Source organism: Oncorhynchus keta, chromosome 2, assembly GCF_023373465.1.
Source record: "Oncorhynchus keta strain PuntledgeMale-10-30-2019 chromosome 2, Oket_V2, whole genome shotgun sequence".
NCBI classification, from domain to species: domain Eukaryota; kingdom Metazoa; phylum Chordata; class Actinopteri; order Salmoniformes; family Salmonidae; genus Oncorhynchus; species Oncorhynchus keta.
The window spans coordinates 66,357,277-66,381,727 of NC_068422.1; the positions used below are offsets into that span (position 1 = coordinate 66,357,277).

General features: G+C 43.7%; 1 protein-coding gene across 1 annotated transcript; it reads right to left on the bottom strand.

Annotated features, from left to right (window-relative positions):
* Positions 1-159: 159 nt before the first annotated feature.
* LOC118358978 (lysyl oxidase homolog 1-like) lies at positions 160-23,890 on the bottom strand. The gene is made up of 7 exons (XM_035737067.2): positions 22,529-23,890; positions 14,789-14,897; positions 13,504-13,641; positions 5,362-5,518; positions 4,975-5,070; positions 3,457-3,572; positions 160-1,948 (listed from the first exon to the last, which is right to left on the bottom strand). Exons 1-7 carry the CDS (start codon positions 23,634-23,636, stop codon positions 1,942-1,944), a joined length of 1,731 nt encoding a protein of 576 aa, XP_035592960.1. The 5' UTR covers positions 23,637-23,890; the 3' UTR covers positions 160-1,941.
* Positions 23,891-24,451: the final 561 nt, after the last annotated feature.

Genomic DNA, 24,451 nt, shown 5'->3' on the forward strand with positions numbered 1-24,451 from the left:
ATGAAACTGGAAGTTGAAGTCATTTCCAGCATTGAAGTTTGCTCCAATGTTTATGTCTCGTGCTTGAACACTTTTTTTTTTAACACAGTGACAGAAACCACATGGGTAACTACAGCCTGTAAACAACCGTCACATGTCAGTACAAACACCTTATAGAGGTGTAAATGTACGTCTTTATTAGGTATGTCATTTTTGACAGGTGTTCAAGAACAGAAGAACTCAAGCAAATCAACATATACTCTATATATTTAATGATGCCTGCTATAATCCACAAGTCTAATAGTGTCATTCCATTGATTGAATAGAATCTCCTAATTATACTTTCCACCTGTCTTGGTAAACAATATCAAGAGCAACCAGAATACAAAGAAGTGTTGGTCAATGACAGCATTGATAGACTACTATGTACAATCTTAAAATGGTCATGTTAACGTGTAATATGGTATATAAACAGAATACAAGACTAGACCTGTTCTGCATTTGTTCATGTTTCTAAATCCTTTCTCTTAAGTGTTTTACTGTAGGTGTGTGTTGCAATGGAGTGTGTGGGAGGCCATAGTGGGCCATCATCACAGGGATGTCTGATAGAAACCGTACACTCAACTGGAAACAATAGCTCACTCTTTGAGAGGTAGGTATAGAGGCGGCATTTCGGCACTCTGTCTGTCTGTAATGCCAAGCTAAACCTACTAGTGTAATGCATCACAATGATATGTTTTTACAACAGTAGTTTCTTCTTTACAGTCACTCTCTGCCGCAACACACTCAATTTGAACAAATACAAAGTATGTTCTGGATTCGTATAAAAATCGATATATGAGTTCCTGGAATTTCACAAATACAGCAACAATTCAAACACAGTACTAAAGACCCTTTCATTAAAGAAGAGAAGAATCAAAATACAATCAATTAAAGCAAGTACAGTTCTCTATAGCTAAAACCATGCATCAGTGGGTTAATTGTCATGTACATTCTTCTTACAAAGCTACAGATAACCTATTTGGCATCTGACCAGTGTTGGTAGTTGAAAAAGAAAACTCCAATGTAAGTTTAATTCTGGAAAGCACCTCCTTGAAAATAAATGGCAGTTCTGCCAACTAAGCTTTATGTTTTCTTGTGAGACAAACACAAAAATGAAGGACGAGGACGAAAACGGACTTTGACGGTATTTAGAGGCGGTAACGCTCTGGGTTCTGACAGCCTCTTTATGTTGAGTGACTACTTGACGGAGACTAACGTGTGCAAACGAACAAGACCTGGCTTCTCCCCTCTCTCTCGTCTCTCGATAATATTACACTATGTAGATGTGCTCAGAGAATCACATTGTTTTAAAACTGGCACAAAGAGGCAGAGAGAAGAAGAACAACACTATAATGGTCCTAGTGAGTCACTGGCTGGAGCTGCCATGTCTTCCTCCCAGACAGCGTGGATGAATGCACCATTTATTGTTTTGTTGTTGGATTGCAGTTGAGCCCAGACTCGTCTGGGACCACTAATTTCAGCACCAGCTCCATTTCACACCTTATTTCAAACCAAACCGAGCCACTCCGCTCACAGCTGTGAGCAACGTACTCACAATGTCCAAGATGTTTACTATTTCATGGACAAAAGCCTCATTAAGGCTGTCAGAGTAGAAATACGAGCAGTGGGGTTGGTCTGGGACAGAAGGTTATGGATAATATAGAAGGAAAACAACAATGGAGAGGGTGAGAGACTGGAGTGTTGAGTTTGGTATGGGTTTTCAGTTTGTGTGCTTGTGTATATATCCCCATGTTCTCTTCAGTGCCACTGGAACCCGTGTTCACTCTGGGCCCAGGAAACCAAAAACAGCACAAACAAAACAACAGCAACAGCAACAACAAAACAAATTCCATTCACATTTCAATGGAACAGCACTGTCCTGGAGGACTCACCCTGGCTGGGCAGCCTTCCCACGTCCGATCAGGACCTTCAGGATGGACACAGAACAAACAACACAATGAGGCGGGTGTTGATAACACAGAGAGACAGAGAGGTTAGTGTACCTGTCCACACATTCTTATTAAAGGCCCTTTCTGTAGACCGAGGCAACGTTATTATAGTAAACTTAAATTGAAGCTAAAATGAAAACAAATCATGAAAAACGAATAATGAAAAACGGAAATAAAATAATGAATAAACCTGTTTGAAAAACTAAAACTATTATCTTTGACACCAAAACGAACTAAAAGAAAATAAAGCAATCATGAATCATGTTCAGTTTCATTTTTCCCCCTAAACGTTGGACAGAAATTGAATTTCAATGGGGTTGTCATGCTTTTGAAGTGTTTTAAAGCTACTGAACCGGGCAGGTAAATGCTGCCAGGAGATGGGTAAGTTTCAAATAGGCCTAATTTGTGCATTTACTGTCACTAGCTATCACTAGCTAACAGGGAAAAAAATTGGCTAAGTAGCCAACTTGATTCTTCTTTAGGAACGGACATGCCGAAATGTAAGATGGGGTGGTGCGTTTTTAGCCCAGTGGGCCTGTCTAACTTTTTTGTTGTTGTGCAAAATCATCATTATCTGGCTAATAATGGGGGCCTTAAAGAAATAAAATGGGCTGGTGAGGGGGCCTCAAGTGAAAAAATGGCTGGTGTATCAGGGCCGAATTTTGGTCCCAGTCGGCCCCTGTTCTTCTTATATGTACCACTAAGTTAAAAAGCATTGAATCTGCGTAAACATGGGTTAGAGCGAGTTTCCTTCCACCATATTGCTTTTGCACCAGTCTCAGTGCTTTTCCATTTAAATCCAAGTTACATTGAGCTGGAGTTTATAATTTAAACCTAACCTAACCTTTGACTTGATCAATCATCCCAAAAAAACACACAATCTTTTAAAATGTACAATACAAACGTCTCCTAGCCTCCCCACATGCTTTCTGTTCCTATCACAAAAAAGAAAACTGAAACAAAACAATAAAAAAACGAAATAGCATGTTTGTTGTTAGTTATTCACAGCTAAGACAATCACATAGGGTATATACTGTCATTATACGTTTCTATATCATTCCAATGTCAAAGAAAGGGTCAGTTGGTTTTCTGAATGCTTTAGCCCACTCACCATGTAATTATCTGTGTACTCCCTATATACTCCATAGAACTAGAGGTGATTTACTACCTCACTTGTACATTTTCATTGCTCAGATAAAGTATGCTCTAAAGCCGAGTCTCTTTCATAAAAAGAGATGGATTTTTCAGTAATTTGGAGTGTAATAATGCACTTCCTAATCATCCCATTGAAAGTCCCAATAGCCTTACTGCTCCTTTTGAGAGGCAGTATAAAACAGTCAGTAATCATTCATCTTGGTGACATTGATGAACATGATTCACAGAATCATTAGGTAATGAACTAAAAAACATTATATCAGGTAGTTTGGCATAATAATGAGAGCTTGTCTTTTGACTAGTGTCATAAAAGAGACGTTGCTGTACTCACTGAGATATCTTGCAGTTGGTTGTTGTGACGAAGCGTCCCGTGTAGTGGATATTACACCTCACCACATTGTTGGTGAAGTCAGACTCCAAGATAAGGTACTTGGGGTTGACCTGGAGCTGAGAGGCAGAGGAAGCAGAGGAGGATACCACTACAGCTAGGCAGGTAGGAATAAAACAATAACTTACACAGTACTTTTATCAGTGGAATTCTGGCAGAGACCGGACGGAGAATCTTGACTTGAGATTCTGTATGCGTAAATAAAACATTTGAAGTGCTGCTTAAATCATCTGTTGATGTCAATGGGGAATTGATGAGGAATTAAGATAGCTATATGTGTGCTGTAGGCTAATGTGCTTTCTGACACCTGGAGTTGCATGGCAAATGGTCCAGGAACAAAGGCCAATGTCCAAGGACTAGTCAGCTCTTTCCCTTCTGAGGGGCCAAGGTTGTATCTCTGTTATCTCTGTTACAGTATCCAGAGCACCTGATATTGATTGTGATAGAATAATACTATAGTATCCACGTATGGTTTCTGTCTGAGACTTGTTCACTGAGAATAACTCTGATGCTATCTATATGTATGTATGATCTCTGTGGTTACTGTTCACTGAGGATAACTCTGATACAATCTATATGTTTGTATGATCTCTGTGGTTACTTGTATCTGTATAACGGTGAAATCTGAATTACTATATGCAAAAATATCTCAGTCATCCCCCATACAAGCATTTATATGCTGTGACACCCTGTGGAGATTGGGCCTGGGAGTGTGCAGGTTACTGTAAACTTGGTATCATTTGATTGCTCAATGGTGGTTGGTTTCGGGTTGAAAGGTTACGGCTTCAGATGTTATAAATGGAATGAAATGCCTGATCTCTCTCTTATCCTGTATCCATTCTATGCCCAAAACATTGACAAAGACTCCAGTCACCCAAGTCATGGACTGTTCTCTCTGCTACCCCACGGCAATGCTTTGTAAATGAAGCTTTCTGGCTTGTAGGTGAACCCGTTCATTGTACAATGTTAATTAAATACCTGCCTTTGATATAGACAATTCTCAGACCAATTCTTGCTAGTCAACGTCAACACATTGCTTAAAGCTTGCTTGTATATTTGAATTATCTTTATGGAGTCAGAGAAACATTTGAATAGGCTAATTCTTTATTCTTCCTACGAGTCACATGTGAGGTATTTATAATATCATATATATTGTATATAGACATGTCAAATATTACTGTCCACGACATGCAACCCAATTTAAGATTCATCCCTCATTGAAACACATGAGGTCAACACAGACAGGCAGAGAGCGATGGGACTGAATTGCAGTCAAAACGAGTAGATCGGTATGAGCCACAGTCTAGGAACCGTAATGTTTTATAGCTTAAGACAACTTTCCACATTTTCCCAGTAACCTGGTCGGGCGCACCTTTTCCTATGGAATGTTGCCTTTGGAATGGCGCCTTCCTGGAAGATTACCAAGTACACATCAGAACTTTCCTCTGCTCTTAGTCTCACCTTTAGAATGTAGTTCCCAGGTTGGATGTCTGTTATATCGATCCACTGGCAATCAATATCAGCGTTGTACGTATCGTAGCAGCCCGGACTCAGACCCTGGAGGAACATAGAGGAGAGTTATTCACGTGGAACATCAACAGACTATGCTTATGGCTCAGCAGCAGAGAGACGTGCCTCTGCACCATCTCTGACTCATAGAAAGACTGAGTGGGGTGGAAGAACTGTTAAACAAGAGACTTTGTGGTTGCTCGCTGAACTCAGATGATGATACCTTGTTGCGGTACCTGCTGCAAGACCATGACACCGACTTCCGTCAGACAAATGAATGATGCCATGCCAAGTCTATTGGCAAATCTACCTTAGTGAGATATGTGTTGGTGTATCTACCTGAGTGTGAGATGTGCAGGCATAACGCTTCAGGTGACCAAAGTCACAGGTGGTGTCCTCCAGACAGAAGCTGGCCTTGTGTCCCTCAGCCACCTTTCTTCCTGTGGTGACCTCCAGCAGGTCATAGTGGCTGAACTCATCCATGCTGTGGTAGTGTCTGTGGGTAGATAGAAGGGCAAATAGGTGGTCGGTAGTGCAACAAGAGGGGAATGAATGTCCACTTTTACCATGTAAAAATGCTTTTGTGACAGGTAAAAAGCGTCTGTGTGTCGCGCAGCAGAGAGAGGAGGCATGGCACAGGGTGGTCAGCAGGGGAACAAAGAAGAGTCCAATTTTAACATTTATAAATTCAGTTAATGACAGGTACAACAACCAATACTAGAGATGTGCTCAATTTGCATAAAGGATAATTACACGATAATCAGTAAACCAACACAGAGCAAACTGTTTACTGCAGGCCACCATCCAAAGTCTTTAAATTAGATGTGCTTGTTTATTTGAACAGCCCATTGCCCTCACCTGTCAACACTTCAACTGGGTGCAGCTTGACTGAGCATATCACAACGTACCAAAGGAGACTAGAATGTAATTAATACCTACAACCATGCACTGATGAAGCAAGACATTAACAATCTATTGATGTCTGAGGTCTCGTTAATTACTTTCTATCAATCTGGAAAGTTTTAATCACTATCGCAAGATAAGTGAAGGCTTGAGCATGTATTCGTGTTGTGTGTGTGTGTGTGTGTGTGTGTGTGTGTGTGTGTGTGTGTGTGTGTGTGTGTGTGTGTGTGTGTGTGTGTGTGTGTGTGTGTGTGTGTGTGTGTGTGTGTGTGAATGCGTCTTTGTCAGCCTGTGCGTTTGTGTATGTGTGTGTGTGTGTTTACACAGCTTTAACAGTGTTGGAATGCTGGATCTTGCCACTGCTAGCCTAGTTACCCATGAGAACAAATCATGTCCTCAGAATGTGAAATGAGCTACACCGCTCCGTGTCTCAGTGTACTGCTGGTGCTGGTCCATCTGAAATCATTTACTCTAGTAGCCGTGCACCATCTTGTAGCTGGGATGTGGACCAATGCCAAGTGTCAGACAGTGACCTGAGAGGGCTGGCTGTTTACAGTTGCCCTCTGCAGACCAGCATGTTGTGAATATCCTTTTCATACGAACTGTTAACACTGTGTTACTCAGACAAATCCGACAGATACCGCTACACTGTAAGGTTGAGAATACAAGTGACATACATGGGGGATTCCTTTAAATATGCATTAGAAACAGTGTTGCACTGTGAATAAGAAGACATCCTCTGTCTTATTCAGTCTCCTGCTGTTTGGAATAAATGGCAGCATGGTAAATGTAAAACATATTGTATCTCGATTCCCAGATACAGTAATGGCCTCGTATTTCAGCCAAGTTAGATTTCCTATGAAGATGTCATCTGAACTGTGAACACAGTGTCGAATGGCTGAAATGCTGCAGTGCATTGTCAACCTATTCATCTCACTTTCACTTAAATGTATCCTAATCTTAATTATTGAAATGAATCACCCTTTCTTGCTATTTTTACCGAAAGTCACATTCCAGATTCCAGACACTAAGAATTATGTCAGTGTTTGTTTTGGTGAATGTAGTGCAGGTGTGGTAAGAGCTGGAGCTGGTTCAGTCAGTAGGACTCAGACTGTATAAATAATAACCCAGTCTCCTTACCTCATGCTCCCTGTTCTAACATAGCTACAACTTTTTACTGGCGTAGTCATTAAAAGATTGAATGGAGGCATGGAGGGAAAGGCAGACGGGTACTTTCCACCAATGGAGGAGGTGACAAATGGAAGAAGTCATTCGTTCCATAGCAGTTGGAGATGGTAAACAGCTCCTCTCAGGTGAGGAACAATGTGTTTCCGCAGGCTAAAAGCTACACCATGCGATTCTCTAAGGGGGAATCTGCACCGACTACACAGGGAATCTGTAAACACAGAGGAATTGAAAGGGCTGTACACTGGGTATCCTGCGAGGGCAGCTCTCTGCAAAACACCCACTGTATGTGGTGTGTGTGTGTGTGTGTGTGTGTGTGTGTGTGTGTGTGTGTGTGTGTGTGTGTGTGTGTGTGTGTGTGTGTGTGTGTGTGTGTGTGTGTGTGTGTGTGTGTGTGTGTGTGTGTGTGTGTGTGTGTTTTTGTGTGTATGTGTCTATGGGCAGGGGTTTGGAGGCGGGTGTTCAGTGCAATGGGGGTTTGAAATATGGGCATTATTTTTGTTCCCGCGAAAGACGTTTATTTAGATGGAAGCCTTGAGATTGTTATCTCTCTGTGAGAGTGGGACAGACAGGGAGACACTGAGTCTAGAGCTGTCTGGACTGGAGGGCCCTTTCCCTCGCCTTGTAATCCTGGATCTCCCCTTGTGACTATGTCAACTAGAGAGAATTAACTTTTGGAAGGACACAGAGAGAAGGCTGGAATAAGCCTGGCTTGTAATCCTAACATACAAAACATTCCAATTCCACTTTGCACTTTATAACCACAAGTCATTTTCCAGTTGTGTTAAAATGCAATACAAAGACGTCCAGGAGGCCAGGCAGGAGAAGAGGGGGAAATATTTAGTGGATGGTGTTTGCATTCCATACAGTCCAACCAGATTACAGGAAGCCCAGAAATGTATCACATAACGCCTGGGCAAACAGTAATGGGCCTTTGACCTTAGAGGTAATGCTTGTGTTCACCATAAAGAGAAGAAAAGAGGAGCATAATCGGAATATCTGCATGTATAGTGCATTTGGAAAGTATTCAGACCCCTTGAGTTTCTCCACATTTTGTCACGTTACAGCCTTATTCTAAAACGGATTTTAAATAAATAAATAAATCAACACACAATAACCCATAATGCCAAAGTGAAAACAGGTTTTTAGAAATGTTTGCAAATGTATAAAAAAAAAAAAATTTAAATTTACAATATTATTCCGACCCTTTGCTATGAGACTCGAAATTGAGCTCAGTTGCATCCTGTTTCCATTGATCATTCTTGAGATGCTTCTACAACTTGATTGGAGTCCACCTGTGGTAAATTCAATTGATTGGACATGATTTGGAAAGGCACAGACCTGTATATGTAAGGTTCCACAGTTGACATTGCATGTCAGAGCAAATACCAAGTCATGAGGTCAGATTGTGTTGAGGCACAGATCTGGGGAAAGGTAGAGTTCCTCTGTGGAGATGGGATAACCTTCCAGAAGGACAACCATGTCTGCAGCACTCCACTAATCAGGCCTTTATGGTAGAATGGCCAGACAGAAGCCACTCCTCAGTAAATGGCACATGACAGCCAGCTTGGAGTTTGCCAAAAGGCACCTAAAGACTCTCAGACCATGAGAAACAAGATTATCTGGTATGATGATACCAATATTCAACTCTTTGGCCTGAATGCCAAGTGTCATGGCTGGGAGGAAACCTGGCACCATCCCTATGGTGAAGCATGGTGGTGGCAGCATCATGCTGTGTGCGTGTTTTTCAGGGGCAGGGACGGTCAGGATCTGACTAGTCAGGATCGAGGTAAAGATGAACGGAGAAAAGTACAGCGAGATCCTTGATGAAAACCTGCTCCAGAGCACTCAGGATCTCAGACTGGGGCGAAGGTTCACCTTCCAACAGGACATCGGCCCTAGGCACACAGCCAAGACAAAACAGGAGTGGCTTTGGGAAAAGTCTCTGAATGCCCAGCCAGAGACCGGACTTGAACCCGATCGAACATGGCTGCGGAGACCTGAAAATAGCTGTGCAACAATGCTCCCCATCCAACCTGACAGAGCTTGAGAGGACCTGCAGAGAAGAATGGGAGAAACTCCCCAAAAACAGGTGTGCCATGCTTGTAGTGTCACAGCCAAGAAGACTCGAGGCTGTAATCGCTGCCAAAGGTGCTTCAACAAAGTACTGAGTAAAGGATCTAAATACTTATGTAAATGTGATAATTCTTATTTATTTATTTTTTAAATATAAATTAGTAAACTTTTTTTTTTTAACTGTTTTTGCTTTGTCATTATGGGTTATTGTGTGTAGATTGATGAAGAAAAAAATATATTTTAGGATGATGCCTTAACTTTCAAGGGGTCTGAATACTTTCTGAAGGCACTGTACATAATCCGGATTTTAACTGTGTACATCTATTGTACTGTTTGATCATAATTGATCACTCTATTGTGTAAATGGACAGAAATGTTATATTGAGATTGACATTTTTTATAGAGAAATCTGAATCTAAGGATGCACACTATATTAAAATTAAATTATTAGAGTTCATGCTATCTGTTTGTCTCCATAAAACACTGATTCTAAGGTTTTATCCTAAACTTTCTGTACCGTATAACATTTGCTCAATACACAAATTAAAATATAGATGGATTAAGGGGTCATATACTGACTACTCATTGTATTCCATTGGGGGGGAAAATGTAGGGACAGTGAAGTTGATTTGGCAAAGAGTTGTTCTTTTGTCAAACAAGCACACTTGTTACTGTGTTCTGTGCTGTTCCACTAACACAAATCCATGTCATCATATAATACCAGGCACCAGGCCTATGATGCCAGGGAACAGATTGACAGGAACATTTATGGATTCTATTCCATTTCCATTGGCCAGTCAAATCGAGCTGTTGCATTGGCTAACTCCCGCCCTGGAAACCAATGTATAAACGAACAGTGATGTCACCAGGCAACATTGCCAATCTGCTAATGGGCAGTCAACATTCCATAGAGCTGAGGACAGTAAGTACAGCCTGAAACTTGTTGCACAAACCCAAGGAACACAGACATACTGTGACCAATAAAACCGTTGTGGAACGCAAGGTCATAGAGGAAGGGCAGGGCAGAGGGTGTCCAAACATATCAGTGATGTCATGACATACTGTATGAAGTGAAGTCATGATTGCACCAAAAAGAGCAAATGTGAACGCACTGACCTCAGCTAACCAAACTAACACAAAACGAAAGAGCTAAACAGCCAACTTTAAATGTCACATTTAACAACAAATCCGATTAACCCTGTAGAGCAAGGATCTTACCGTTTTTACCATAGCAAGGTTGTGTACATTGGCGCCTGAGAGGATGGATGCTGTTTTATTGGCTCTTAACCAACCGTGCTATTTTGTTTGTTTTTTCACATTGTTTGTAACTTAATGTGTACATAATGTTGCTGCTACCGTCTCTTATGACCGAAAAGAGCTTCTGGACATCAGACATTACTCCCCTTGAATTGGACAAATCATTTTTCTTTAATGTGCCGGACGAGAGGGATTTACTCCAGACACCCGAACAGGCCCTCATCCCCGTCATTTGCAGGGGAAAGAGACTGGGGTTTCGCCAAAGGAGATCGGGGTGCCTTGTGAGGATCCAGTGACGAGTGGCTAATCTGCCTTTGCCATCAGTCCTATTGGCCAATGTACAATCGCTGGATAATAAAATGGACAAACTAAAAGCATGTATATCCTACCAACTGGACATTAAAAACTGTAATATCTTGTGTTTCACTGAGTCATGGCTTAACGATGACATGAATAACATACAGCTGGTGGGTTATACACCGTACCGGCTGGATAGAACAGCAGCCTCTGGTAAGACAAGGGGTGACGCTCTATGTATAGTTGAAAACAACAGCTGGTGCACGATATCTAAGGAAGTATCAAGGTTTTGCTTGCCTAAGGTAGAGTATCTCATGATAAGCTGTAGACCACACTATCTACCTAGAGAGTTTTCATCTACTGTGGGGCAAAAAAGTATTTAGTCAGCCACCAATTGTGCAAGTTCTCCCACTTAAAAAGATGAGAGAGGCCTGTAATTTTCATCATAGGTACACTTCAACTATGACAGACAAAATGAGAAAAAAAATCCAGAAAATCACATTGTAGGATTTTTAATGAATTTATTTGCAAATTATGGTGGAAAATAAGTATTTGGTCACCTACAAACAAGCAAGATTTCTGCCTCTCACAGACCTGTAACTTCTTCTTTAAGAGGCTCCTCTGTCCTCCACTCGTTACCTGTATTAATGGCACCTGTATGAACTTGTTATCAGTGTAAAATTCAGTCTGGGAAGACTGAATCTGCAATAGGTAAGCAGCTTGGTTTGAAGAAATCAACTGTGGGAGCAATTATTAGGAAATGGAAGACATACAAGACCACTGATAATCTCCCTCGATCTGGGGCTCCACGCAAGATCTCACCCCGTGGGGTCAAAATGATCACAAGAACGGTGAGCAAAAATTCCAGAACCACACGGGGGGACCTAGTGAATGACGTGCAGAGAGCTGGGACCAAAGTAACAAAGCCTACCATCAGTAACACACTTCGCCTCCAGGGACTCAAATCCTGCAGTGCCAGACGTGTCCCCCTGCTTAAGCCAGTACATGTCCAGGCCCGTCTGAAGTTTGCTAGAGAGCATTTGGATGATCCAGAAGAAGATTGGGAGAATGTCATATGGTCAGATCAAACCAAAATATAACTTTTTGGTAAAAACTCAACTCGTCGTGTTTGGAGGACCAAGAATGTTGAGTTGCATCCAAAGAACACCATACCTACTGTGAAGCATTGGGGTTGGAAACATCATGGTTTGGGGCTGTTTTTCTGCAAAGGGACCAGGACCACTGATCAGTGTGAAGGAAAGAATGAATGGGGCTATGTATTGTGAGATTTTGAGTGAAAACCTCCTTCCATCAGCAAGGGCATTGAAGATGAAACGTGGCTGGGTCTTTCAGCATGACAATGATCCCAAACACACGCCCGGGCAATGAAGGAGTGGCTTCATAAGAAGCATTTCAAGGTCCTGGAGTGGCCTAGCCAGTCTCCAGATCTCAAACCCATAGAAAATCTTTGGAGGGAGTTGAAAGTCCGTGTTGCCCAGCAACAGCCCCAAAACATCACTGCTCTAGAGGAGATCTGCATGGAGGAATGGGCCAAAATACCAGCAACAGTGTGTGAAAACCTTGTGAAGACTTACAGAAAACATTTGACCTCTGTCATTGCCAACAAAGGGTATATAACAAGTATTGAGATTAACTTTTGTTATTGACCAAAAACTTATTTTCCACCATAATTTGCAAATAAATTCATAAAAAATCCTACAATGTGATTTTCTGGATTTTTTTTCTCTCATTTTGTCTGTCATAGTTGAAGTGTACCTATGAAGAAAATTACAGGCCTCTCTCATCTTTTTAAGTGGGAGAACTTGCACAATTGGTGGCTGACTAAATACTTTTTTGCCCCACTGTATATTCTTCGTAGCTGTCTATTTACCACCACAAACCGATGCTGGCACCAAGACCGCACTCAATGAGCTGTAAACAGGAAAACGCTCATCCAGAAGCGGGGCTCCTAGTGGCCGGGGACTTCAATGTAGGGAAACTTAAATCCGTTTAACCTCATTTCTACCACCATTTTAAATCTGCAACCAGAGGGAAAAAAACTCTAGACCGCCTTTACTCCACACACAGAGACGGGTACAAAGCTCTTCTATTCTCCTGATTCCTGCTTACAAGCACTAAAGTAGGAAGCAGGACTGTTTTGCTAGCACAGACTGGAATATGTTCTATGATTCTACCAATGGCAATGAGGAGTACACCACATCAGTCACTGGCTTCATCAATAAGTGCATCGATGAAATCGTCCCCACATGGACTGTACGTACATACACCAACCAGAAACCATGGATTACAGGCAACATCCACACTGAGCTAAAGAGTAGTGTTGCCACTTTCAAGGAGCGGGATACCTGAACATCTAATCAAATGGCTACCCAGATTATTTGCATTGCCCCCTCTTTTATGCTGCTGCTACTCTCTGTTATTATCTATGCATAGTAATTTTAATAACTCTACCTATATGTATATATTACCTCAATTACCTCGACTAACCGGTGTATAGCCTGTATAACCTGTATATAGCCTCCCTACTGTTATTTTTCTGCTGCTCTTTAATTATTATTATTATGTTTTATTTTTTTGGTATTTATCTTAAAACTGCGTTGTTGGTTAAGTGCTTGTAAGTAAGCATTTCACTGTAAGGTGTACACTTGTTGTATTCGGCGCATGTGACAAATACAATTTGATTTGAGTATCATAAACCAATAGCATATACTGTATGGGTTTGGGGAAACACTGGTTACTTACTGATGGCAGCTGTGCCACTCCCAGGTGTGTCGAGGTCGGTTGGGCATGAAGTCAGCCGTCCCCTGGTTCTTAACCCTCTGTGGGAAGCGAAGCAGGACTCTGACGTCATAGTCTGTAGTCTCAGCGCTGTAAGCAGTACTGTGGGGAGACAAACACAAAGAATGGAATAGCAATGAGTGACGGAAAGTACAGATGGCTACAGAGAACACATCTCCCAAGGGTTGTCCCGGTGAGTTTTTGATACCTAAGGCTCACAATGTGTTCCTGCAACAAGACAGAATTGAGCGTGTCTGGAAAAGCTAGAGGGAAAAAATATGTTAAATAAATAATGACAGATTACTGTGATTAATCTCCATAGCCTACTGCACACATTTTCAGTTTTGTAGCAAGGAAAGCTTTGAAGTGGACAGGCATACACTGTGTAGAGACGTCCAGTATGAACACATTTTAGAATTGTTGTAATAATAACCTGCATTCCAAAGTATCAGTAAAAATCTTTGCAATACATCTTATGGCTGTTGTTGACATTGGAGTGTATAGCACATTATACAAGGCCATCTGTCCATGACTGCTGATAACACAGACAGGATATGAGAGGGCTTCGAGGAATGGCTGTGCTTGAGACAGGAAGGAGGGCAAACAGGAGAGCCAGTGGAACAACAAAGTTCATCGCCTTCATTTAAATGCTCTGAGGTCTGGGCAATTGTACCGTACCCATCTAACCCTGGGGCCAAAGTCAGAGGACCATTGTGTGTGCTGCGACTGCAGACCAAACCACTCAGAGAACCGTTTACTGACAGGCCACGTTACATAGGCAAGCCTTAGGCTGCGTTTACACAGGCAGCGCAAATCTGATCTTTTGCCCAATTATAGGCAAAAGACATTATCTGATTGGTCAAAAGACGTCAAAATTGTATAAATGCAGCCTTAGTGACAGGCCTAGGTGATCAGATGTCAGGTTATTGATGTTGCACTGTGAACTGGATTCCAAACTTTATATACTGCAGTTTAGATAAGGAGTAACTTTACTAAGCAGGTAGATAAAACAGTCCGGATCTGAGACATAATATGCTAATATTCACCCATAGCCACATGGAATCTTACAATGTGTTCTAACTGGAGGAGACTGATTGTCCATCAGAATGTGACAACTGCCTTACAAAAATTGGTGATAAGAGTGACTACTAACAGAGTGACTACTAACAAAGTTATTGTATGTTCTCCTCATCCAAAGCAAACACAGACACTTATTAAAACACTTAAAAGGTTTCAAATGGTCTCTTACCTTGCCAAGCATTTCTCCTCGGCAGCACAGCGGAGAGAGTACATGTGAGCCCTCTGGATATACGTGGAGGCCTGCACATAGTTGGGATCAGGAACCAGGTCTGGCAAACCTAGAACAAGACACTTGGCTCAACACATAGTATCCTTCGACAGCAATTGATTCAATCATGTTAGTATCAATACCTTGATGCCAATATCAACTTTTACTGGTCTGCTTCCTCCCTTGACAGAATATAGAGTATCGCTGTGGTGCACCGACCAGTGAGGTCATTCCTCAAATGAAACAGCACAGCTTTACACCTCCTCATCCATCAGCTATATTTCATTCCCCTGCGTTGTGTTATTGTAAGGACTTTGATACAGATGCAGTAGAAGTTCATGCTTTTAATGATGTGCAGCTTATAAAGCCTTCCTAAACACTACATACATGTGTTACAAATCATTTATAACCATATTTCATGCTTTATAAACACTTCATAAATGTGGCATAACTGCGTGACATAACCACCAATGTCAAATGTGACATAACCCGCTATGTCAAATATGACAAACTTGTGCTTTATAAAGGGTGGTATAAGCACCGCTTAATAAAGGCCTTATAAATCATATTAAATTGAGGCTTCACAAAGCATTTATAAACCTGTCATACATTCTTGGTAGAGCATCTCAACGCCTGGATATTGAATTTGATTCTCAGGACCACCCATACGTAAACATTTATTCACCAATGACTGTAAGTCGCTTTGGATAAAGGCGTCTGCTAAATGTTATATATTAATTCACTAAAACATTTCTAGGATGGCCCAACCTCTTTCCCTCTTGGGTGCATAGTCAATATTGGACCTGAACTCAACTTTCCCCAAAATGCTGTGCTGCAGAAGGATGTGTGCAGTCATGAACAGCAGAACACTTTGGTGGGGCCTTTAAAAAATATTTGTTTTTGTTTTTGTTTTTCCAGGTTTCGGATTGTTAATTGTTCATGTTTAGACATGTATATCGTTAATGGTTATTGACACTTTTCTACTATTACGTTGGGTACTTTTATTTAAAACATTTCTGAAATTCCCTGACATGGAAGTACTTTTTTAGTGTTGCTGACGAGACACTGATCATATTATGAGTTCAAATGCCTCTGGGCAGCGAAAGGATATTTTCTCCAAATGATTCTGGGGGACTACACACATGCGGCTATTCTGTGTTGAGCGGTTAACAAAGAAACAGGTCCTCCTATCTGCTTCATTTAGAGTTATTTATGCAACTTTAGTTGTGATACACACGTTGGTCTATATGTTAAAATTGATTTTGTATTTGACCCCCTTTTTCTCCTCTCACCGCTGCAACGCCCCAACAGGCTCGGGTGGCAAAGGTTGAGTCATGCGTCCTCCAAAACATGACCCGCCAAACTGCGCTTCCTAACACCCGCCAGCTTAACCCGGAAGCCAGACGCACCAATGTGTCGGTGGAAACAACTGACGACCAGGGTCAGCCTGCAGGCACCCAGCTCGACACAAGAAGTTGCTAGAGGAAATTGAACCAAGTAAAGCCCCCCCGGCCAAATTATCCCCTAACCCGGACGACGCTGGGCCTATTGTGCGCCGCCCTATGAACCTCCCATTATGGCCGGTTGTGATACAGCCCGGGATCGAACCTGGGTCTGTAATGCGATGCAGTGCCTTAGACCGCTGTGCCACTCGGGAGGTCTATATGTTTAGATTTGGAATACATTCTAAGACTGAAAGATGCGACTCTGATGATGAATGGCATGAGCTCTAGTTTGTTTCTTGCGCAGGCTGCACACACTTCATCAGTCTCTCATTCATAATTTGACCAACACTTGATAATGCCTCAAATTTCCTGGCGGCATCCCCCTTGTGTGGCTGTAATGCCCCCTAAAAACATCCAGGTCTTTTGTGGCCAGTGGCCGTTGTACCCTTGGGCTGAATATAATAATTATCATTTCCTTCCCAGGCTGCACCTCTCACTTCCATGATTCTCTCAGATATCTCAATTCTTATTAACCAATGACTGTCACATGATCTGGTCCTTCTCACAGGCATCTCAGCGCCTGTAGGCTACAAGTGAAGACAGACACATCGGGGACGCAACTGCGCGAGTCCTTCTTATCGAATTCCATATTGAAGATATTGGAATAACTGTCCACATTTACTTTTCATCAGCCAATAAGATGAGTAGGCCTAACGAACAGCAGAAGCACTAGCCTATGACAATCTACTATCCCCCATGGTACAAAAGTTGACCTATTCTATTACATTTTTATAGTGAAAGTTATCTTCCCCAAACTTCAAACTCACGCGCCGCCTATGTATGCTAGTTAGGCTCTACACCGGTTATAAAGCAAATTAATGTGCTTCATTTTAAGTTATTTGGCCACTTTAGTTGTGATTCACACCTTGTGATACAAAACATATAGGGCTATGGGCTAGGCTACATGACGTGTGCAAATTAAGATTTTAGAGGGTAAATCATCTTTAATATGCAGATAGATTGTGGCTTCCATCAATGTAATTGTCTGCATCATTTCCAGTCCCCCATACATATATTTTTTGTATATATATATATATATATATATATATATATACAGTACCAGTCAAAAGTTTGGACACACCTACTCATTCAAGGGTTTCTATTTATTTGTACTATTTTCTACATGGTAGAATAATAGTAATGAATATTTATTTATATTTTAGTAATAGTAATAGTTAAGACATCAAAACTATGAAATAACACATATGGGATTAGGTAGTAACCAAAGAAGTGTTAAACACAGGGAATGAGATTAGGTGTAATGTGACTAACATGACATCACTTTATAGTGTGTGCCATCCTTCAGCACAACATGTCACCCTGTATAAAGCATGATTACATCATATTCGACATAGTGGGTTATGTCACAGTTGACAATGGTGATCATTTTATGTAGCGCTTATGAAAGGCTTTATGAAGCCTTTAGAAGCTGAACGTCATTTAAAGAGGGACCGAAGATTTAGTGTAGAGTTATGTCCACCAGTTACATATGGTGGCACATTCAGATAGGTGGGCCCTGTGGTCTGCAGTCAGGAATCACTAATTACAGTACATTCCAGATGATCATCTCAGCAGGATTAGTACTCCCTCCCTATAGGTCATTATAGATTCTGATCTTAGTGTACACAAAAAAGCTAATCATGCCAAGAAAAATAAAATGGAGTATACATGAATGAGTCATTCATTCTTTAAAAAATACTTCCCTCACAACCTGAATGTGAATGTGAAAACATGGTTGGTACACATAGGGAGAAAATGATGCTAAAACGCTGGGGCCTCTTTATATGATGTGATGTTTCATGACACTAATCCTAATTTGCACCTGTCATTCCATGTTAACCTTTGGCGTGAAAAATACATTCAGACTATTCATATCTGGAGGGGATAATGATAAGCATTACAGAATCAACTTCCTCAACTAGACTTGCAATTCTGTTCTGCTACAGTAGCCAACGTTAATAATAATAATAATAATATATGCCATTTAGCGGACGCTTTTATCCAAAGCGACTTATGTGTGCATACATTCTACGTATGGCAAATGTTCATATTTCATATTTGCTGTAGGCTCCTAGTAATCAAAAATTGAAAGTTATTTCACATTAATGCAAGAAAATGACCGAGATGGAGGGAGAGAGAAAGAGAGAGAGAGAGAAAGAGAGACAGAGCAGCATGCTAAGGTAAAACAACAATGATCTCACACCCCGCTGTTCCTAAACTGGGCCAGTGATCGACTCTGTCAGAGAAAACATAAGACTAAATAAAAAAGCAGGCCTGAGTTGTCAGAGCCAATGTGTGTCCCATTTCCAGTAAAGGGCATGTCAGAAAGGGTCACTGGGATACCTTATCACCACCCCCTTCCCTCCCCCTTTACCTCAACCTCAAAGGCCAGACATCCACTTAAATGTGAACCAGTTGGAGCAACATAAAGTCAATCTCAAGTTTTGACCTCTGGTACCATTCAAAAACTACCATCAGCTTCATTTTGGTCCCGGCCAAATTGACAAAACAGTAAAACAACTGAAGCCATACGGGGACATGATATTTAGCGTTGCGCTTTTGTATTCTCGCTCTGTCATCACGGTTGTTTACAGCAGGCCTTGGATACAGTTTGTTTATAGGAATTCTACAGAGAAAGCTTCCTATCTCCTCTGCCTGTTTAACATCCAGGTGAGCCTTCCCCAGTTTAGACACAGGTTCAAGTGAGGGATCTGTCTTTCCCAGCACTGTGTACACATCCTATTTGTCATCTCTCTGAAGCAGACTTACAGGCCACGGGAAGCTTCCTGGGGCAGACCATGTAAACACTGTAAGGCCTGTGTGAAATGCAGAGTTTTTACATCCAGCAGCGGACTCTTCTCCCTCTTCTTTCGGCAAAGCCTTTGTTCTTTAGCCCCCTAATCTCCGGAAACTGGAAATTGGGCATTTTTCAGAGGGATATAGTGTGTCTGAACCAAAGGCTGATCAGCCCTCAAAAGCATTTGACAAGGCTGTACATACTCTATCATATTTTAAGTGGGGCACTAGAGAAAAGATGTTGGATTTTGCCAGTTCTTTAATAATTTCTTTCCCTGAAAGTGTACAATACACAACATATAAACACATCCCTTTTACGAAGTCAATGGCATGTCATTTATTTTTTGAGAACAGCTCTTTCATTAGAGTGGGTGCATGTGAGAATACGTGAGAGCTTAAGAGTGCTGAGAGAATAGAGTGCAATATAATAGTGCTGTGATGGTTGCAGTCACAGCTCTCCGTGAACAAGACAAGTCCGAGCCTATTGCAACACACCAACACAGGCTCTTTCCACATCCCTCATTTATTCTTGTTCCCATTAAGGCCATTTGGCAATAAACAAGACAAGTTACTACTTATCTCTATTGACAAGTCAATACATTAACACTTCCCACTGGGCAAAAACTGGTTGAATCAACGTTGTTTCACGTTAGTTGACAACTCAACCTCAATATAAATCAAAACTAGACATTGAACTGATGTCTGTGCCCGGTGGACTTTGGATAGTTCATGTGTAGATGCTCTACAGACTATCACTAACATTTCAACTGACTATCTATTAACCCTAACCCTAATCCTAAACGTAACCCTTATCCTAAACCTAAACCTAACCCTTACCCTAACTCTAGCCCTAACCCTTATTCTAAACCTAGCCCTAACTGTAACCTAAGCAAGCGGTTTCTTATCAACAGATAGTTTGTTGACAGAATGACCACGTGTAGAGCATCTACAGATGGACTAGCCAGGCTATCCAAATAAAATGTGACCCTGAATAATGTCTAATCGGTCTTTGATTTGAGTCCTATTCATTTGAGTGGGAACAAAGCGAACCGGTCTCCACATTTGAAGGTATGTCAGTTAAATTGGAATCCCTTGCAGCCTTCGCTTCTATTGACTGTCGGCCCACAGGAGGAACTTATATCACATTTATTAAATGGCGTGTGAGAAAGCTGAGGCATCTGCACACATGTTGGCTGTGTCTTGGACAGAGAAGAATGCTTCCACATTCCAGTGTCTTAATGCGTTAGACTGAGTTATGGAACTGAAGCACATGGCACATTAAAGAGCCTCATGCACAGTCTGGCCAGGCAGAGGAATAGAGATATGTGTAAGTCAGTCTTCCATGCTCCCAACCAGAGGAGAGTACCCCATCTGATGTCCCAGCTCCTCAGGCCATGGAGGCTCCAAGCAGCCAGGACAGAGAAAACTCCCACACACGTGTTGGCAATTGCGTCACTTTTCGCCACACGGCTTCAGTTACTGTAAATAAATGTTTTCCACATTGATAACTTTGGGCTCCAATAATAAAGTCGGTGTCCACCCCTTACCCTCACCATACTCCCTAACCCAGCCCTGTGATTGGCTCTCAGAACAGAGTATATCAATTACCCTTGGTTTTCAAGAAATTGTGTGTTTTGAATTACAAAACGAATATTGGGCATTTTGGCTGGGCCACTGCATGTTTAAGAGCAGCTCGTTGATGCTCCCTCCCTCCCTCTTCACCCCAGCTCATACTAAATATTTGTTTGATTTCCTGAGGCAATGGACCATGTGAAACAGGGACTTTCCACTAATCCCCCCCCCCCCCTCTTCTGTCTCTCTCTCTCTCTCTCTGGGAGTGGTACAGGCAGCACCCCCCTCCTCCTCTCTCTCTCTCTGGTAGTGGTACAGGCAGCACCCCCCCTCCTCCTCTCTCTCTCTGGTAGTGGTAGGCAGCAGCAGCAGGCAGCACCCCTCCTCCTCTCTCTCTCTCTCTGGTAGTGGTACAGGCAGCAGCCCCTCCTCCACTCTCTCTCTCTGGTAGTTGTACAGGCAGCACCCCCCTCCTCCTCTCTCTCTCTCTGGTAGTGGTACAGGCAGCACCCCCCTCCTCCTCTCTCTCTCTCTCTGGTAGTGGTACAGGCAGCACCCCCTCCTCCCCTCTCTCTCTCTCTGGTAGTGGTACAGGCAGCACCCCCTCCTCCTCTCTCTCTCTCTGGTAGTGGTACAGGCAGCAGCCCCCTCCTCCACTCTCTCTCTCTCTGGTAGTTGTACAGGCAGCACCCCCTCCTCCCCTCTCTCTCTCTGGTAGTGGTACAGGCAGCACCCCTCCTCCCCTCTCTCTCTCTCTGGTAGTGGTACAGGCAGCACCCCCTCCTCCTCTCTCTCTCTCTCTCTGGTAGTGATACAGGCAGCACCCCCTCCTCCTCTCTCTCTCTCTCTGGTAGTGGTACAGGCAGCACCCCCCTCCTCCCCTCTCTCTCTCTCTGGTAGTGGTACAGGCAGCACCCCCCTCTCTCCCATCTTGCTCACCCAGGCCCCAGTCACCCTCCTCCAGCCAGCCCCAACACCGAGGTAACCTCTATTCCCAGGTTCTACACCCAGACCTCCCCAAGAGCCAAGCCATTTTCAGCAGACTATTTACTCCCCAAGCTATGACACAGTGAGCCCTGTGTGTGCGCTCACCACATTGGCAGGCCTTTCTCAACACCTGGTTTCAATAACCCCTCTGAGTGAGGGGGAAAAGATGAACCGTCCTTCAGTAGAGTTTGCTTTTACATTTACATTTAAGTCATTTAGCAGACGCTCTTATCTTTTGTTTGGCAAATTATAATTGAAAGACTTGAGCCAGTAAATAGCAATGAAATTCTGGTTATTTAAAAAGAGATTTCCATGTACTGTGTTTTGGGCCTGAGAGATGTGAAATGAAAGACCTCTAGAAAACAGTGTACTTCTCCAGCTGCAGAGGCACATAGCTGGGGAGACAGGTGGTAAGGGTTCTGCTCCCCCTGGGCTCACACTGTCCACCGCTGTCAGGAAGCAGCAGAGGAGCAGAGTAGAGGAGCCACATTCCCTTCTTGTTTTCTTTCCTTCAACTGAGGAAAAGCTTGGATGTGACCCCACAAGTGCATCATCCACTTCACATGTGCGCTACCATTAGGATCTGGTGGTTCCTTCGTGGTTTGCATGACTGTCTTGTACCGCTCACATCAAACCGACTATAAAGTTGACTAAATAGAAGATGACAAATCTCTCTTGTTTCTTTAGGACCACATACAGATAATCTTTCATACTCTCAAAACAAAATACTGTACATTCTGATGATTTAAAACATCTGGTTGGACAGTGGACAAAGAGCTGGCTTTGTTATAAGACATAAGACGTTGAACTAAATGACTTTGTGCATGTTAATTGCGCGTACCTCTCTGTTCCGGCCGGTAGACACTCCCGACGTTGACGCTGGGGTTCTCCACGGCCGTGTTGGGGCTTCTACCTGGCACCACAGGCGGAAGGAAAGGAGGCTGTGGCTGCACCTGGGGCCTACCGAACGGGGGGAACTGCTCGTACTGGGGACTTCGTACTGGAGGCTGAGCGCCAGCCACTGTCCTGTCCGGGGCAGCGGGCACTGTGTCGGCAGCAGCAGCAGGATCTTCTCCTCCATTGTAGAGGCTGTGTGTGTATCTGCGGTCCAGGCCATCTGAGAAGGGTGGCTGGGCAGCCCGTGCTGGCACAGCAGGCATGGCAGGCATGGCAGGGTTGGGCCCGTAGCCATAGGACTGGTAGTAACGGTAGCCATCCTCACCATAGTCCTGAGGGGAGCGTGGAACCACAGGGGCCAGACCAGCACCCGTTCCATACCCGACTCCAGTGTATCCTCCACCGACACCAGCATATCCTCCACCACCAGCACCGTATCCTCCACCACCAGCTCCATAGCCTCCACCTGTGGCCCTCTGGAAGGGTGGCTCCGCGTAGCCCCGACCTGCTCCCTCCACCACACTAGGATCATAGGGCAGGGGGTAGGGCTGCTGAGGGAAGGGGTATTGCGGGTAGGGTTGGACAGGGACGTTGTAGGAAGATGAGAAGGATGATGAGGACGATGAAGAGGACCCAGTGGATGGCCTAAAGCGGGGGTTGGTGGAGCCTGTCCCCACGGAGCCCTGGCGCCAGTTGTCGGGCACCTGTCCGAAGCCAAATGGATGTCTGGCCTGTCCTCTCACGGTCTCCGAGCCTCCCCTGGAGGGGGCCTGCCTGCGTACATTCCCACCTTGTGGTCTGCGGGGGGTTCGGGGGCGAGAGTCAGCCACCACCACTCTGTGACTTCTCTCCTGGTCCTGTGCTCTGGCAGGGACGTACTCGGCTCCACTGTTGAGGAGACTGAACCTCCGGCCGTTGTTCTCCCACTGGATCATTTGTCTCCAGGGGGTGGCAGCGACATCCTGCCCCACAGCCTGGTCCTGGGCCTGGGCCCATCCGGAGCCCAGTAGCACACACACCAAGCTCATCACAACAAGAGGCAGCATCATCATGACACTAAACACACCCCAACTCACCACCACACAGAGAAAACAACCAACAGCCGCTCAAACACGACCAACCACCTGTAGCCTATGTCAACACAGCATGAATCCTTTCCTGGGGGTATGGAGCAGCGCGTGGTGGGGGTGTGGAGAGGATAGCAGGAGGATATGCCAGTGGTTCTGTCCATTCGCTGCTCCTTACAACTGGCTAGAGAGGCTGAGGATCAGTCTGTGTCCAGGAGCAGTCATATCCGGGAGGGGGGAGTGGGCTCCAGAGGCCCCGCTGGTGATGCTAGTGTCTGTTAGTGCTGTGAGAGAATGCCCTGTCTTCCTGGCTGTCTAGCTGTGCTGTGACTGTCAGTTGACTGAGCATTGCTCTCACTCAGCCTTCTGGAGAGGAGTGCCTGCCTGTGTGCCTTGACCGAAGCCTTCTGGAGAGGAGTGCCTGCCTGTGTGCCTCGACCGAAGCCTTCTGGAGAGGAGTCCCTGCCTGTGTGCCTCGACCGAAGCCTTCTGGAGAGGAGTGCCTGCCTGTGTGCCTCGACCGAAGCCTTCTATTTGCTTCTCTGATTGCTTACAATGGGCTGTGAAAAAAAGCACTCTCAACTGCTTTAAAAAAAAAAGGAGAGGTCCCACATGGCCCTAGTGCTAGAGTGGTTTCCTGGACTGACTGCAGGAGCCAGGACTCGCTCTGTAAGGCTTCCAGAGTCAACATCACCATCTGCAAAGGCACTCAGATTTATATCGCGGCTCACTTTCCGTTGCCCAAATTCTTTTATCATCCTGAACAAGCAGAGATGCGTTGAGCATGGCCTGGATTCACC